Here is a 15,517-nt window from a genome sequence, read left to right as displayed (position 1 = left end):
CTGGCCTTCATCCAGATTTTGTTTAATCTCTTCATTCATTCATTTTACTTCTACCTTGTTTAGCCTTTTCAACCTTTGGAATACACTCACACATTGTTGCTATTAAATAGCTTTTGAGCAATGCCTATGCAGCATCTATATCCTTCTCACTCAACTCCTCTTTGTATGTTATAGCTTCCAGTTGTCTCCTAAGCTTTCCATTGTCACCTAACTTGTAGTTCCACATACATCCCTTATTTATAGAATTTCTCGTGACTGTGTTCAACCCAAGTAATCACTTCAGGATCACTCTCTCTCCAACCAGGGAGAAGATTAGATATTCTATTCATAATCACATTCGCTAATAATATAACCAGATGCAAGACTCACTACTCTCACATGGCCTCCATTACATGCTGCCTAAAATTGTTGTCCCTTAAGAACTCAAGAAATTCATTCTTCTTATTCCTTGATGATATCTCTTCGTTCCAGTCGAGATTGCCATAGTTGAAATCACCCTCTACTTGCTCGTTAAGCCAAGTTGCCTATACATTTCTTTGTCTCTACTATCTACATTGCCTAGCCTGTGGTAACATCCCCTGGTAATATGGAGGGCAGTGAAAAGGAAATGTATGGGCAAACTAGATATTAAGAAAAGAGAGATCATTACAAACAATTTTAATTATGGTAATAGAGATTGAAATGAAGAGACAACATCTAGGGGCAAAGAGAATGAATTTCTTGAGTTTTTGAGAGATCATGTAACAAAGGTTACACAGGTATTAAGGATTTTGGATTTGATTATTTATCAGATAACTTTATTGTAAATGAGGTGTTAAATCTCCCTGCAGTTGGTGAAAGTGACCATGAAGTGATTACTTGAGTGGTGGCCAGCCATAGGAGGACTTCTGTGAGAAGGGAATATACATAGAACTATAATGATGGTGATTAAGACAGGCACAGGACACAGCTTACAGAGGCAACACCTGAATGCATTGCAAAGATCAAGAGATCAAATAAGGTGGGTGTCAAATGGATGAACGAAGTGAAGCATGCAATTGGAAAGATGAATGCATTATGAAGACAGCATAAGATAAGTGATGGCAATAATCAGTTGTCTGAGGAGTACTAAGAGCAAGAAAGCAGAGAGTGGTGACTCATGTGGTAAGGGTAGCAAAAGTGCAGTATGAGCAACAGTTTGTTAATGAGGCAAAAAGAAATCCTATGTTTTTTTTTTCAATATGCAGAACTTCATATTGAGGAGGGAGGAGGAGGCACTCATGGTAAGTGAGAAGGCATATGAGAAATTGAGTAAAGTTTATATTAATAAGATATATCACTTCATGTCTTGAGGGAATGTTCTAGAGAGTTAACAACAGGTTTAACTAACCTCTTTAACATGAGTCTTAGATTTTCCCAAGTTCTAAAGTAGCGGAAAGACAGCAAAATTGTTCCATTTCCATAAATGTAACGTAACATTTATGAAATAGAACAGCCAGCCTGGTTGGTCGAGTAGTTAGAGTATCTGCTCTCCAGCCAAAAGGCTGTGGGTTCGAATCCAAAACATGGGCATGGATGTTTGTGATTGTTTGTGAAAATACTAGTAGTGGCGGTGGTGGGTGGTAGATGTCATTGGTATAGATGATGATGGTAGTTGCTGTTCATTGCAGTTGGTGGATTGAGTGGTGTAGAAGGTAAGTTCTAGAGTAGGTGCCCTCCCTTGATGAGGCTTTGGACTTCCTGGAGGTGTTGCGATATAATGATTACAATAATAAAAGACCAAGGCTTCAAATTACAGGCCAATCTGTTTGTCTGAAGTTGTAGTGAAAGTGTCAGAGAGAGAGAGAGACTATTGAGTGATGACAGCAATATTCCCTCTGATGGAGAGCATGGGTTTGCTAAAGGAAAACAGTGTTTTAGTAATCTGCTTACTTAATAGAGACCTGACAGAGACATTAGACAAAGGGGTGCATTCACAGTTGCATTAGATTTTGATAAAGCCTTTAATAGATGCCACATAACAAGCTGGTAATTAAACTGGAACAGATAGAGTTGGATAGTAAGTTAGTGCACTGGATTGGTGATTGGCTGTCTGATAGGTATCAACAAGTTATGATTGGAAGCAGGGGGGGGGGACAATATCTCAGAAGAGGAAATTCATTAGTGGTCATCCCCAAGGATTTGTTTTGGAGTCACTGTTGTTAAATTTGTATCATGTAAATGATATTTGAAAAGGTTTCAATGGTGATATACAGTTTAGAATTTAAAAAATTAATTAAAAAACAATTTAAATTGTTTCTGCATTTAGTGCTGCGTGTCTGTCACAGTTATAATTGTGCTCTGATGATCCTTGATAGAAAACCAGAGAAATACTAGTGAGTTTAATAAATGTATTTTTTCTTTCTTGGTAATGTTTATACATCTTCTCCCCATTACCAATTTATATGTCTCAATATAAGTATTGACTTAGTAATCCTTCTCTGACCCTTCTTAAGCATACAACAGTTAATGACCAACTTCAGTTTTTTACAAATTTTACAGATTCTAAATATCAAATTGTATTAAAATCCATTCAGACAACAAAGAATTATTATTATCAGTTTCAATAATTTTGCTAATAAAAATAATTGAATTGAAAACTAAATTGAGATCCACTGACATCTTGTAACAATATGTCGTCTGTCTGCTGCGTTATTGTAATATCTTCATTTATTCTTTATTACTAATTAGCAGTGCACGCTTTTCCTCATAACCTTTCTCGCTTACTCTACTGCATATTATGTTGATCCACCTTCCGTATTTTACTGGTCGTATGCCTATGAACACTGGAAAATTTATTTGTTAAGACTGCATCATCCAGTATTTCAATATCGGCATAAGATTCTGTAAAACGTCTGGTAGATTTCTCTCTCTTACTAGCATAAATTCCTTCAACAAAGTTTATATAAACAGTCGTGGTTCTTAAGTAATTAAACTGCGCTTTTTAGAAACAGTGCATTGTAAAATAAAGAATCAGGCAGCACTCTTTTAACAAATAATTGAAACACATTTATTTACATTAGTATGAAATATATATGAATCAAACGATAGGGAGATTGCTTTCTCTACCCATTCTATAAAATCTTGAGCATAAAATTAGAACCCCTTTTACTTCAACACTAAATAATCTCAACTCAAAACTTATTTACTCTCTGCTTACAAATTCAACTTATTAAACTTCTAGTTTACTCGCAAAGAGGTTAGCTAACTCTCTGCTAAGTTATTTTTACAAATTTGATATCAACTTCTAACATGCCAATTGACTCTCTTATGGGTGCTTCTTATTACTATTAAACTAATTCTTAACAGTTCATATATAACATATCTAGATTATAAGAGAAAATGTACAAAAGGATGGAACTTACAGAGGCTCTGCATTGCACATTCAGTCAAGGGTCTTGCACTAAAGTTTTTATGGCATTTCTTTCATCTGGAGTTTTAGGGTTCCTTCAGGAGTGTCTTCCTTCAGCGGTATCACATCAGGATATTGGCGGGCTTTTGGACTGCAATCTGCAGTACTCGAATAGCACATGCAAGAGGTTTCAGCATACGGACAAATTCTCCGCTGGATCCTACTTCATTAACTTCTGCTTTAACTGCTGACTTCTCTTACTAATTGCCGATGACTTTGCCTCTAACTGCCACCGACTGGCTCTGGCTCTCTTCGGTAACAGCGTTTCGCCTTGCTCTCTTGGCAACTAGATCTCAGCTCTCCTCTGTTAGCAACTGGACCTGGACACTCCTCTCTCGTAAATGGGGCCTTGCCACTCTGCTGCCACTGCTCTGGTTCCGACTGCCTCTCCTCTGCTGATGACTGGAAGTCCCTTATGCCAGCTCAGTCCCCTTTTATTTTGCGATCTCGGGTCCTTGCACTAAGGGTAGTAAACCCCAAAGAATTTGACATGACTCTTTCATCTTTTAAGTTTGACCCGCTCTTTGTTCTCCTCTGTGCACTATTTTGATCGTATTTTGCCAGCAAACGGAAACTTCTCTAAACGTAGCAGCACTCTTAAATACTAACTTTAAAGGTGTTATGCACAGAGCTCGCAAACAACTCTCTCATACACATAACTGTAACAACTTTCTTGTGCGCTTACACATAGCTATATACAAAGTCCCGATGGCAAAGCATTGCCTTTCTGTTTTTGATATTAAAACAGTAAATACAGTCACTTCCCATAGGATTAACTACATTAATATTTAGCAAAATAAATATAGAAACAAACAAGGTTATTTACATGGGACTTGACCTACGTAAAAATTGATGTAAAGTGCTTTGATATTTCTAAGCTACATCGCGTTTTACAATCTTTTAGTCATCTAGATCTTAAACACTAAATTTTTATTAAACTTTCTCCAGTCTGAGATTCCTGCTCTAGATATCAAACATGGTATTTCTGCAAGCCAATTCAGGTTTCTATAAGTGGAATGGTTTTCTTGCATCAGGCAACTGAAATCCTAAACCTATCCTTGATATAGAGGAATTCAAACTCATTTCCAGTTGATTGCCTATGACTCCAAAGGTTTTGAAAACATTTGAAAACATTTTGAAAACATTCAACAAAATGTATCTAGTACAAACATATACAAATATTGCCAAATATGTGAATTTTTGTTTGATTGGTGTAATTGAAGATAGTTTTATGCTTATAATTCATTTTGTTTTAACATATTTGTTTTCTAATGATATATACACTGATGGTACAGATTCGAAAAAACATGATTGACAGAAAGATAGGATGGAACAAGCTTTCAGTCAGAATTCATTTGGATGATATGGTAAGTTATAGAGTTATTTAATACCTTTTTGACAATATTTCTTATTTTAAAATAATTGGCTCTATGTTCTTTAACATGGTAGTGTTTTTCCATAATTATTCATAATGATTCATGTGAGGATGTAGTCCAGTCCACAACCAACAATATCTCACTTATTGCAGCAATTTCAGGGTGAACAAACTCGATAAAATTAGGTGATAATGATTGGTTGGTGAGGGTAGCAAAAGTTCAGTATAAGCAGTTAGCTAATGAAGCAAAAGAGAATCCTAGGGAGTTCTTTCGATATATCACCAGCAAAAAAAAATGAATTATAATGGAAGAATGACATTTATTGGAGAAAATGAGTGGTAATGTAAGTCGGGCAGCGAGAGATATGAGGTTTTTTCTTGAGACTGTACGGAAGACAGAGAGAGGAAAAATAGTGTGTATGTTGCCTAGGTATCATAATGATGAGCTGAGCAGAAGAGCGGTGATATTGAATGGCATAATAGCAAGAATGTGTGACAAGAGGGGACTGGTATATGTGGATGCTTGGAGTGCATTTGAGGAAAGAGAGGAATTGTATGCGAGAGACCATTTACATTTGAATGAGGAAGGACGTAGGCATCTGGAGAGATTGCTGTTCTGAAAGAGTCAGGGTGTCCCAGGGAGGATGATAGCAGGGGTGGCCTCTTGTGGGAATGGATACTTGAGAGAAGGGAGACGATGTCAGGTAACACTGAGCCAAGTGGAGTCTAGAAAGGATAATTCTGGGTATAGAAACAATGGCATTTATATGCTTTATACTAATGCCAGGAGTATCCGGAATAAGGGAGAGGAATTGGTGGCACAGATAGCATCAGCCTGGCCAAAAATTATTGGGATCACTGAGACGTGGTGGACAGAAGGGGATATGATAACAGGAATAGAAGTCGCTGGGTATAGCATTTTTAGTCAGGATAGGAGGGGAAAGCGTGGTGGTGGGGTACTGCTTATGATAAGTGATGACCTATGTCCTCTAAGAGTGGAGGCTTTGGAAGGAAGTGAGACAAATGATTTTGAGAGCATATGGTGTGAGGTAGAGGTAGGAAAGACAGGATATTTAGTGGGGTGTTGCTACAGACCCAGGAGCATGGAGGATGGCGACCAGGAGATGTTTAGACAGCTAAGTTTGGCAAGTGCAAGAAGAATAATTGTTATGGGAGATTTTAACTACAGTAGTATATGTTGGAGAGAGGAAGATGCAGGTAGCAAAAGTGGAATGGAATTTCTAGAATTCTTGAGGGAAAAATGTCTTAGGCAACATGTAACAGAGGGAACAAGAGGTTCAAGAGTTTTAGATTTGATTATAGCATCAGAAGAGTTGATAATAACTGAGATGACATCTCTCCCACCAGTTGGAGAGAGTGAACATATGGTTTTGACTTGGAAAATGAATAGACATGCAGGAGTATCAAAGAGAGGGAACTTATGTGGAATTATAATGCAGGTGATTATAATAGTCTTAGACGTCAACTTCGGGAAGTTTCATGGAAGGAGGAATTGGAAGGCCGGGATATCATTAGTGCGTGGGAAATTGTGAAAGAATATTTGTTAGCAGCAATGGTAAGCTGTGTTCCACGAGTGAAGAAGAGGACACAATTTGGAGTAAAGTGGATGACAAACAATATTAAACAGGAACTGCATGTGAAAAAGAGGCTATGGAAGAGATATAAGCAGACAGGTGAAGAGAGGATGTGTGAAGAATATAAGACACAGGCTAGAAGAGTGACTAGTGTGGTAAGGAAAGCGAAACTGGAATATGAGAGGAGATTGGCCCTAAGATCCAAAGAAAATCCTAGGGAATTTTTTAGCTACATGGCCAGTAGGAGGAGAAATGACTGTGGAAGAATGATATTGTGGGATAAAAATGGGAATAGAGTGACTGATGCAGAGGACATAGTGGAATTGTTCAATGACCACTTTATTGGAGTATTTCATCCTGGAGGAGTCAGTTTTAATGCTAGAGGGATAGGGCTGGTTCGAGGTTTAGAGGTACAGAAGGAGAGTGTGTTTCAGATACTGAGTACTCTGGATGTCAGTAAAGCTTTGGGACTGGATGGTATTTCACAACACATTTTGAGAGAATGTGCTAGGGAACTGACAGTGCCTTTAACCTGGCTTTTCAATGAAACTCTGGCTGCGGGAAAGGTGCCCAGGGAATGGAAGGAAGGTAAGATAGACATTGCATAAGGGTGGTAACAGACTGGAAGTGTCTAATTATAGACCAGTCTGTGTGTCATCAGTAGTTGTTAAGATCTTGGAGAAAGTAGTGAGGGACCGTATACAGCACTGGGCAGATGAGGGTAATGTTATCTGTGAGAGTCAACATGGATTTGTGAAAGGGCGCTCTTGTTTTAGTAATATGCTAGCCTTTTATAATAAAGTTACAAGAACATTAGATGAGGGAAAGACATATACTGCAATTTTCTTAGACTTAGCAAACGCATTTGACAGGGTGCCACATGATAAGCTGATATTTAAGTTGCAACACATGGGTCTGGATGTCAGATTGGTCAACTGCATTCAGGATTGACTGTCTGATAGTTATCAGAGAGTTGTGTATGGTGGAGCAGTTTCAAGGAGACAGAAGGTTACAGGTCCCACAGGGCTCAGTACTAGGACCTATATTATTTAACCTTTATATCAATGACATTGCCAGTGGATTGCAAGGGGATATTCAGTTGTTTGCAGATGATGTGAAGCTGGGAAGGATTATTAGTAATAGTGCAAATGTGGTAGCCCTGCAAGAGGATTTGAATACGCTAGATAGATGGGCAAATGAATGGGGATGTCAGTTTAATGCAGCAAAATGTAAGGTCTTGAGGTTTGGGAAACATCAATGGGATGCTGCATACTCTATGGGAGGAGTTATACTGGAGAAAGTTGGGGAGACAAGAGATCTGGGGTTGATGATTGATAAAAACTGGAAATTTAGGGGACATATTGCAAAGGTAAGTAACACAGAGGATTGCTGCAATAAGGAGAATGACACTGACCTGTAGAGATAAGAGGGTTATCATTCCATTGTATAAGTCTCTGATCAGACCACACTTGGATTATTGTTCTCAGATTTGGTCCTCAGGATTTGAAGGGGATAAATTAACTGTGGAAAACATACAAAGACGGATGACTAAGATGGTCTAAGGACTGTACAAGGATAGTTATGAGAATCGGCTGAGGGAATGTGCACTGCAGAGTTTGGCAGATAGAAGAAGGAGAGGTGATATGATTGAGACTTTTAAACTGTTGAGAGGTGGTTACAGGGTTGACACTGGGGAGTTCTTTCACTTGGTTGAACAGCGTTAAGGAGTGATGTGATGACAAGAGGCCATCCCTGGAAGTTATGAAAGGAAGCTGTGAGCAAGATGGTGAGGAGTGGTTTCTTTGCATGGAGGGTGGTTGAGCCGTGGAATGCATTGTCTGATAGAGTGGTGAGGGCAACAACGGTCAATGAGTTTAAGGAGTGGTATGATAAATTTTGTGTTTCTTAGGGGTAACCTCCCCTTGATTAATCTTTAATCTTGACAGACTTTATGTTCTTAGGAAGGACCTCCCACAGAGAGTCTTTTGACTCCATGGAGGCCTGAATAATAATAATAATAATAACTGCTACAGAGTATATAGTTGAGATATTGAATGAGCAGTTCATAAAGATCTTTCATTCCTGTGAATGTGCCATCATGTAGAGTTTGAGAGTAGTTGATGATGACGAGGATAGACTGACTGTAAGTGAACAAGAAGTATATGGGGAATTGAGCAAACTTGATGATATAATAGGCTGTAGGACTGGGTCAAGTTCTAAAGGAGTGGAAGGAAGGCAAAATTTTCCGCTTCATTAGAGAGGTAACAGAACTCAAGCAACAAATTATAGGCCTATCTGTGTGTCAGTTGTTGTGGTTAGTGTTGAGGGGCTGGTGAGAACCAGGATTCAGAATTGGGTTGACAACAGTGATATGATCTTTGATGGATAACATGGATTTGCTAAAGGGAGGTCATGATTTAGTAATCTACTTATCTTATTGCAATAACGTGACAGCTTCATTGGACAAAGGAAATGGATACACAGTGGTATATTTAGATTTTTCAAAAGATTTGGATAGAATACCACATGATAAGTTGATAGTCAAACTACAGTGAATGGGGTTGAATATTAGATTAGCGCAGTGGACTCGAGATTGGGTATCTGATAGGTATCAGCAAGTTATGTGTGGGGGAGCAGTATCCAAGATGAGGAAAGTCACTACTAGTTTGCCTGAGGGATCTGTTTTAATCCACTGCTGTTTGACCTGTATTTTAATGATATTGGGGAAGATTTTGATGGGGGTTCTTCAGTTGTTTGTAGATGATGCAAAGTTGGGACGAACTATGAGGTGGAGAGCAGATGCTCTGGCCTTACAAGAAGACAAATAGATTGAGTGCAGGAGTGGGGATGCCAGTTCAATGTTGCAAAAGGTAAGGTTTCAAAATTTAGGAAACAAGGATGGTATGTAGAATTTATGCTTGGTAGGGATTTACTGTTGGAGGGAAGGATATAAGAGATCTTGGGGTAATGGTGGATAAGGATCTAAAATTTATAGGACACATTGCCAAAAGTATGAGGACAATAGAACGAATTCTGGGAATGATGTGGAGGACACTGACTTGTAAGAAGTATGGAGATTTTTGTTCCATTGTATAAAGCCTTGATTAGGCCACATATGAACTACTGTGCACAGATTAGTCACTTGGTTTTCAAAAGGATGAAGAGATGTTGGAAAAGGATCCAGAGGCGACTGACTAAGGTAGTTTCTGATCTTTTGAATGTTGAATATGAGGAAAAGTTAAGATGTAATGTACAGAGTCTAGTGGATAAAAGAAGAGGGATGATATGATAAAGATGTACAAATTGGTAAGGGGTTGTTATAGGATCAGTGTTAAAGCTCTTTTTCATAAAATGGTGGGAGACAGGGGAGAACAAGTGTTCATCCCTGCAAGTTGTATAAGAAGGATGTGAACAAGGGAGTGAGAAACATTTTTTTTTGGATGCAGAGTTGTGAATTATTGGAATGCCTTGCCTGAGAGTGTGGTGCCTGCAGAGAATTTGAACGTCTTTAAGGCAAGGTATGATGATGGGACCTCCTAGATGAGTCTTTGACTCTGTGGGGGGGATGTCTTGACCTTGTCAATGACCTTATCATTGACCTTGTTTCTGATACTTCTAGAATTTGTAACAGTTGATTTCTGTATCTATAATAAGTTTCACTGATACCACTTATTACATGTGACTTTGTGCTTTCATCAAGGAATTCTCTCTTTTACCCATTCCTCCTCAAACTGAAATATCCCCTTATATCCTAGGCTATCCCATTAATTTCTTGTCTATTCACACATGCATTTCCTCCTTGAGCATTAACCTTTCTCACACTGTGTCCCACTCTCTCCATTCCCAATTTCCAGTGCTGTACCCACTTCTCCATTCTTAGTTATCCATACTTTTCAACTCTTTCATATCATGTCTTACTTGTTCAGATCCCTTTTCTGCACTCATAGCAGAAAAGCAGACTTTCCTGATGACTCACAATTTCATTCAAATGAAATTCATCATACTTATACAGTTTCATTTATCCCTCAAACTCATTGCACATATTTACAAACTGCATTTCTTTCTCTATACACATTTCTACTGCTAACATACCATTTATGACCTTTGCTCTCTGCCTCAACTCATTACTATCGTACCTGAGCAACACATTGATTACATTTCCTATCATACTATTATCTTTTGTTCTTCTTAACAACCTCTTAATATCCAGTTTTACATTTTCCTTGTTTCCAACCAAGTCATTCATTCCTGCTACACTACCAGCTCTTTTACTTACTTACTTCTCATGTCCAATGCCTTAATCACTCTAGTCAATTTACTTCAGAGAAAACAAATCTTGTGTCCCCTAGAGAGCTAGCAAATGAATTTCATTTGTTGTCGCATGCGTATTGAATTATTAGAGGCATGGTGAACAAACAAATATGCATGCAACAACAAATGAAATTCATTAGTTATCTCTTTCCTACTCCTGTGTTTCATTTCAGTCGTCTTCACTCTTCCATGCATATCTACAATTCTCTTCATTGACTGCATTAACTTTTATCTTTTACTTTATCTTCACCAACTCTGATTTCAAATCCAGTGTCACTTTTTCCCTGTAATTTGCTCTTACTGTCTTGCTGTCAGTTGTACATGCATTTTTGTGTAGGCTCCGTTCTCTATCATATCATTAATTGCACTCCGGTTTTCACTGTCATTCTTGCATGTTTTGTTATCCCCCAGTCACACTCTTTTCTTTACATCCATTTCTGGGTAGTGAATGCATAGCATTATACATGTCTGCAAGGATATGTGCTTTGCATTATGGGATACTAAGGCAAGTGATGTGAAGTCATTAGCCTCCATATGCGAGTTGCCCAGTCGTGAAGTTAGTCATGTGCAAACTTTGTTTGCTTACAGTTGGATGAAGGATTAAACCAAGAATATAATTTCTTGGAATCTTTAATTCTGTGCACAATAATCCATACGAGGTCTGATCAAGACCTTATACAACTGAACCAGCCAACAGTATATTATCTTAAAAAACTAACACACAGTACCAGGGCTTATTTGTTTCAATGATACTGCTCTTACTGCAGAATTGATCTACCTTTGCCACATCCTTACGAGAACAGGTTGAAGATCTGTGGGTTACAGAAATTGGTTGATAGGCAGAAAAGAACTGATATGATTGAGACATTCAAATTACTCAGGGGTTTTTACAAGATTAATTAAGAGGGAATTTTTCAGAAGGTCTGGTGGTGGGAGAACTAGGAGACCATCCATGGAAACTGAGCAAGAGTGTAGTTAGCAAGGGTGTTAGAACTAGTTTTTTACTTGGAGAGTGGTGAATGAGTGGAATAAGCTACCAAAGTCTGCTGTGGATGCCATTACTGTGAATGAGTTCAAAGCAAAGTATGATAGATACTGTGCGAATGCTGAATAGTTCTTGACATGATGTTTAGGGCCTCCGTCGATGAGTCTAAGAACTCTTTGGAATTGCCCGTAATAATAATAATGATAAATAATAATCTTCCACTCAGGACACTAAATCATGGTGGAGGGAACCTTACATGTACTGACCCTTTTCATTCTTTCCTTCTTTTTCTCTACTTTTCTTTCTGTGTTCTTCACTGTACTTCTCCTGAGTATTTTTTTTTTTTTTTTTACTGTCCTGTCTTCCAGATCACCATTACAAGGATCCAGTGCCTTGCAATGTGACAAGCAGATATCTGGAAAGGAGTACCCTGGTAGTCTTGCACTACTTTGAACTATGCTTTGACAAGATTCATGGTCCTAGATCGCCCGACCAAGATCAGTCAGCTAGCAGGCTTGCTTGCAAGGGTCAGTGATGTAAATCTCCTACCCCTGTGGTCTGTTGACAGAGGACCACAGCAATCCTTGGGCCCATCCATGGAACCCAGAGCTCGCTCTGGTGCTGATATAGCATCCATAGTAATCATGGCATTCCACTTTAGAGTACACTGACTGCTTGCAGGACATCCATGTGTAGCTCTATAGTTGGTGGAGAGCACTGGTAGCAAAATAAAAAATCCCTTGAACATAAAGGGGTACCAAATATAGATATTTGTCTATGCATCATTTGATAACATAAGTAAGAAACAAAACATCGGACACCAATATAAATATACCTGTGCAATAGATGAAAAGCCAATGGGGAATATGCTTGTTCATTCTTCTTTGACACATTATGTCAGCAACACTCAGAAAAATTGCTCAGAGCTACATTAATGGATGGAACACCTCATAAAACACAAAACTCTTCTAGAACATTGATATCATAATGGAATCTCCTTGATGTTCCAGATGAGGAGATATGTTCAGAGCTTAAAGATAAAGGAGTAACAGGTATGAGAAGCATACTGATACTTAGATATATTACCTGGTTTCAACAGGAACATTATCCTTACTTTTCATACCCAAGCCTTTAACATCTGTAAAAGCAGATTATTTCATTTGTCCTATTAGGCTATACATCCCTAATCATGCTTTAAATGCCAGAAGTATGGGCATGCCCAAACTATGTGTCATGGCTCTTCCGCCTGTGTTCCATGTATTAGCAAAGAGCACGATGACTGGGAATCTTCAGTTATTTGCTGATGATGCAAAGTTGGGAACAAGGGGAACGAGTTGGGGAGAATTATAAGTATCACTGCTGATGTTAATTTCCTTCAGGAAGATTTTATTAGACTTTTGACTTGGACAAAGGAGTGGGGTTTTAATATTAATAAGTGCAAGGTGTTTGCATTTTGGAGTGCAGAAATATAAAGCTGTGTACTAAATCGACGGTGCCTTACTGCAGGAAGTGGATGGCAAGATTTGGGAGTGATGATTGACATTAGACTGAATTTTAGGGGGCATATATATATATATATTGCAAGTGCACATCATAGCACTGCTATGATAAGAAATACTCTAACAAGTAGGGATAAGGAAGTGGTTGTGCCACTGTATAAAGCACTGGTCAGACCACACTTGGACTACTGTGCTCAAATTTGGTCACCTTGTTTTCAGTGTGATCTGGAAACATTGGAGTGGGGTCCAGAGACGAGTGACTAAGACAATATCTGGACTCTGGAATGATGGCTATGGAGAGAGGTTGGAGAAATGTGGATTGCAGGGTGTGGTGGATAGGAAGAAAAGAGGTGATATGATAGAGATGTTTAAGTTAGCGAGAGGATTTTATCGGATTAATCCAAAGGGGATTATAAAAAGAGTAGAAGGCAGGAAGGGAAACAACCAGATGCTATCCGTGGAAGTTGGAAGTTATTTGAGAATGTGGTGAAGAGGAGTGTGAGGAGTAGATATTTTACAAGGAGAATTGTCAGTGAATGGAATGCATTACCAGAATGTGTTGTTAATGCAAGGAGTGTTAAGGGTTTTAGGATTTGGTAGTATGATAAATATATTATTAGTGGAATGAACCTCCCACAGTGAGTCTACTGATGCTATGGTGGAGGGTGCAATAATAATAATATTAATAAATCTTGGTTGCCAAGAAAGTTAAATGTGTCAACTGTCATGGAAAACATCCAGCCTACTCCTATGTATGTCATCAGTGGAAGGATGAAAAAAAACATTACAAAAGATGAAAACGGAACAAATATATCATATCAGGATGCAAAGAGGAAGCCATCCATCCCACACTTGTCCTGAAATCCTCTTATTCTGAGAATGTGGTACTTTTAGGAAATTTTAAAAACAACTCAAACATGTATGTCTATTACACCATTTGATAATTTCAATATACCTTAACTTTATGACTGTGCTTCTCTAATGAATGCATTTGTCACTCAACTCAACCTATTTACAATTTCTCTCTCCTGAAACAACTAAAATGATCTCATTCCATGAGAACTCATTTGTCAAGAAAATTATAGCAAGGGTATTACTGAAAGATAAACTGCAACATCCCCTCAGACAACATGGATACTTCTGTATCTAGTAAAACCAATTAAACTCAAAAACTGATCCTGACACATCAGATGGTGCATTATATATTTTTTAGAGAAAGAGATGGACACCGACCATTCACACTTCCCAAAATTAGTCGATACACATAAACCTCACAAAGGTAAGCCCTCAACCTTTCAGAAATTGGACAAGTATAGAAAGCACTAAGGAAAATTCTTACAGCGGAACTGTTTTGGATGCTGCCAAAATGTCAGTGATATAAAGGTCCTGCGGCAGAAACACAAACCAGTTTGTTTTGCAGGAAGCATATTTAAAACCCAGTGACTTAAGACATTTCACCATTATTCATAAGGGCAGAACTGGAGACGGTCATGCTCATGGCAGAGTTGTGGTCCTAGTGGGCACCCATACTTCTTTCCAGAATGTTCATCATAATAATGCACTAGAAGTAGCCATTTGTTTGTCAGTAGGATTCAAACTATAATATGTACCATTTATTTACAGCCAGATTTTGAGTTAACTAGATCAACTTTGATTATATTATACTGTGACTGCCTCTGGCGATAATTCTTATGGGAGGCTTTAATAGACACAACCCTCTGAGGGGTGGTGCCAACATGAATGAAAGAGTACATATAGTTCAGCATATGCTTGACAATAACAATCACTCCCTTCTTAATTAACAGATACCATACCTTCTTTCACATGCCTATCCTCACATATTCTGCTATAGATCTTACAATCTGCTCCCTTGCTATTCTTTTTGTGAGACATCAAAGAGGATATATATAAAAGAGAATTTTCCTGTGATTTACACTACATCCACAGAGGAACCATGTTCTCCTCCAGGAATGACTATGTAGAAAATGGACAAGGCTGCCTGGAATACTTTTTCCCACCTTGCAAAATGCCTATCAATCAAATAGTGAAGAATTTAACAGACTATTATCCAAGAAGGAAGCAACAACAACTTTAGTGCAGCACTTAGTGCTAAGCAGTTAAATCAAGTTGAAGACAGAGCATGAAATATACTTCACAGGTACCCTATCACATCAAATCTCATAGTGTTTAAATATGCTTGGGCCAAAGCCTGTTACTTTAGACATCAGCATTGAAAACAATCTTGGACCCTATTTACTTAATCTATTATTCAAAGAAGCAGTGCCAAAATTGTATGCTGTAAAATCTGGAAAATGACCAGTG

At 38.3% G+C, this 15,517-nt stretch overlaps 1 protein-coding gene across 4 annotated transcripts in view; it reads left to right on the top strand.

Annotated features, from left to right (window-relative positions):
* Positions 1-15,517, top strand: part of LOC150106232 (voltage-dependent calcium channel subunit alpha-2/delta-3-like) — a 2,133,114-nt gene that overhangs the window by 1,064,130 nt on the left and 1,053,467 nt on the right. For all 4 annotated transcript variants that reach the window (XM_090393048.1, XM_090393049.1, XM_090393047.1 and 1 more), the window contains one exon: positions 4,726-4,797. In XM_090393048.1, coding sequence (XP_090249174.1) covers positions 4,726-4,797 — 72 coding nt within the window. The remainder of the gene's footprint in view (positions 1-4,725; positions 4,798-15,517) is intronic.

This window comes from Typopeltis vanoorti, chromosome 5 (genome assembly GCF_054136105.1).
Source record: "Typopeltis vanoorti isolate ZY-2024b chromosome 5, IOZ_Tvanoo_1.0, whole genome shotgun sequence".
In the NCBI taxonomy this organism is placed as follows: Eukaryota; Metazoa; Arthropoda; class Arachnida; order Uropygi; family Thelyphonidae; genus Typopeltis; species Typopeltis vanoorti.
The sequence above is the reverse complement of the archived record's forward strand: the minus strand, read 5'-3'. Positions and strand labels throughout refer to the sequence as shown.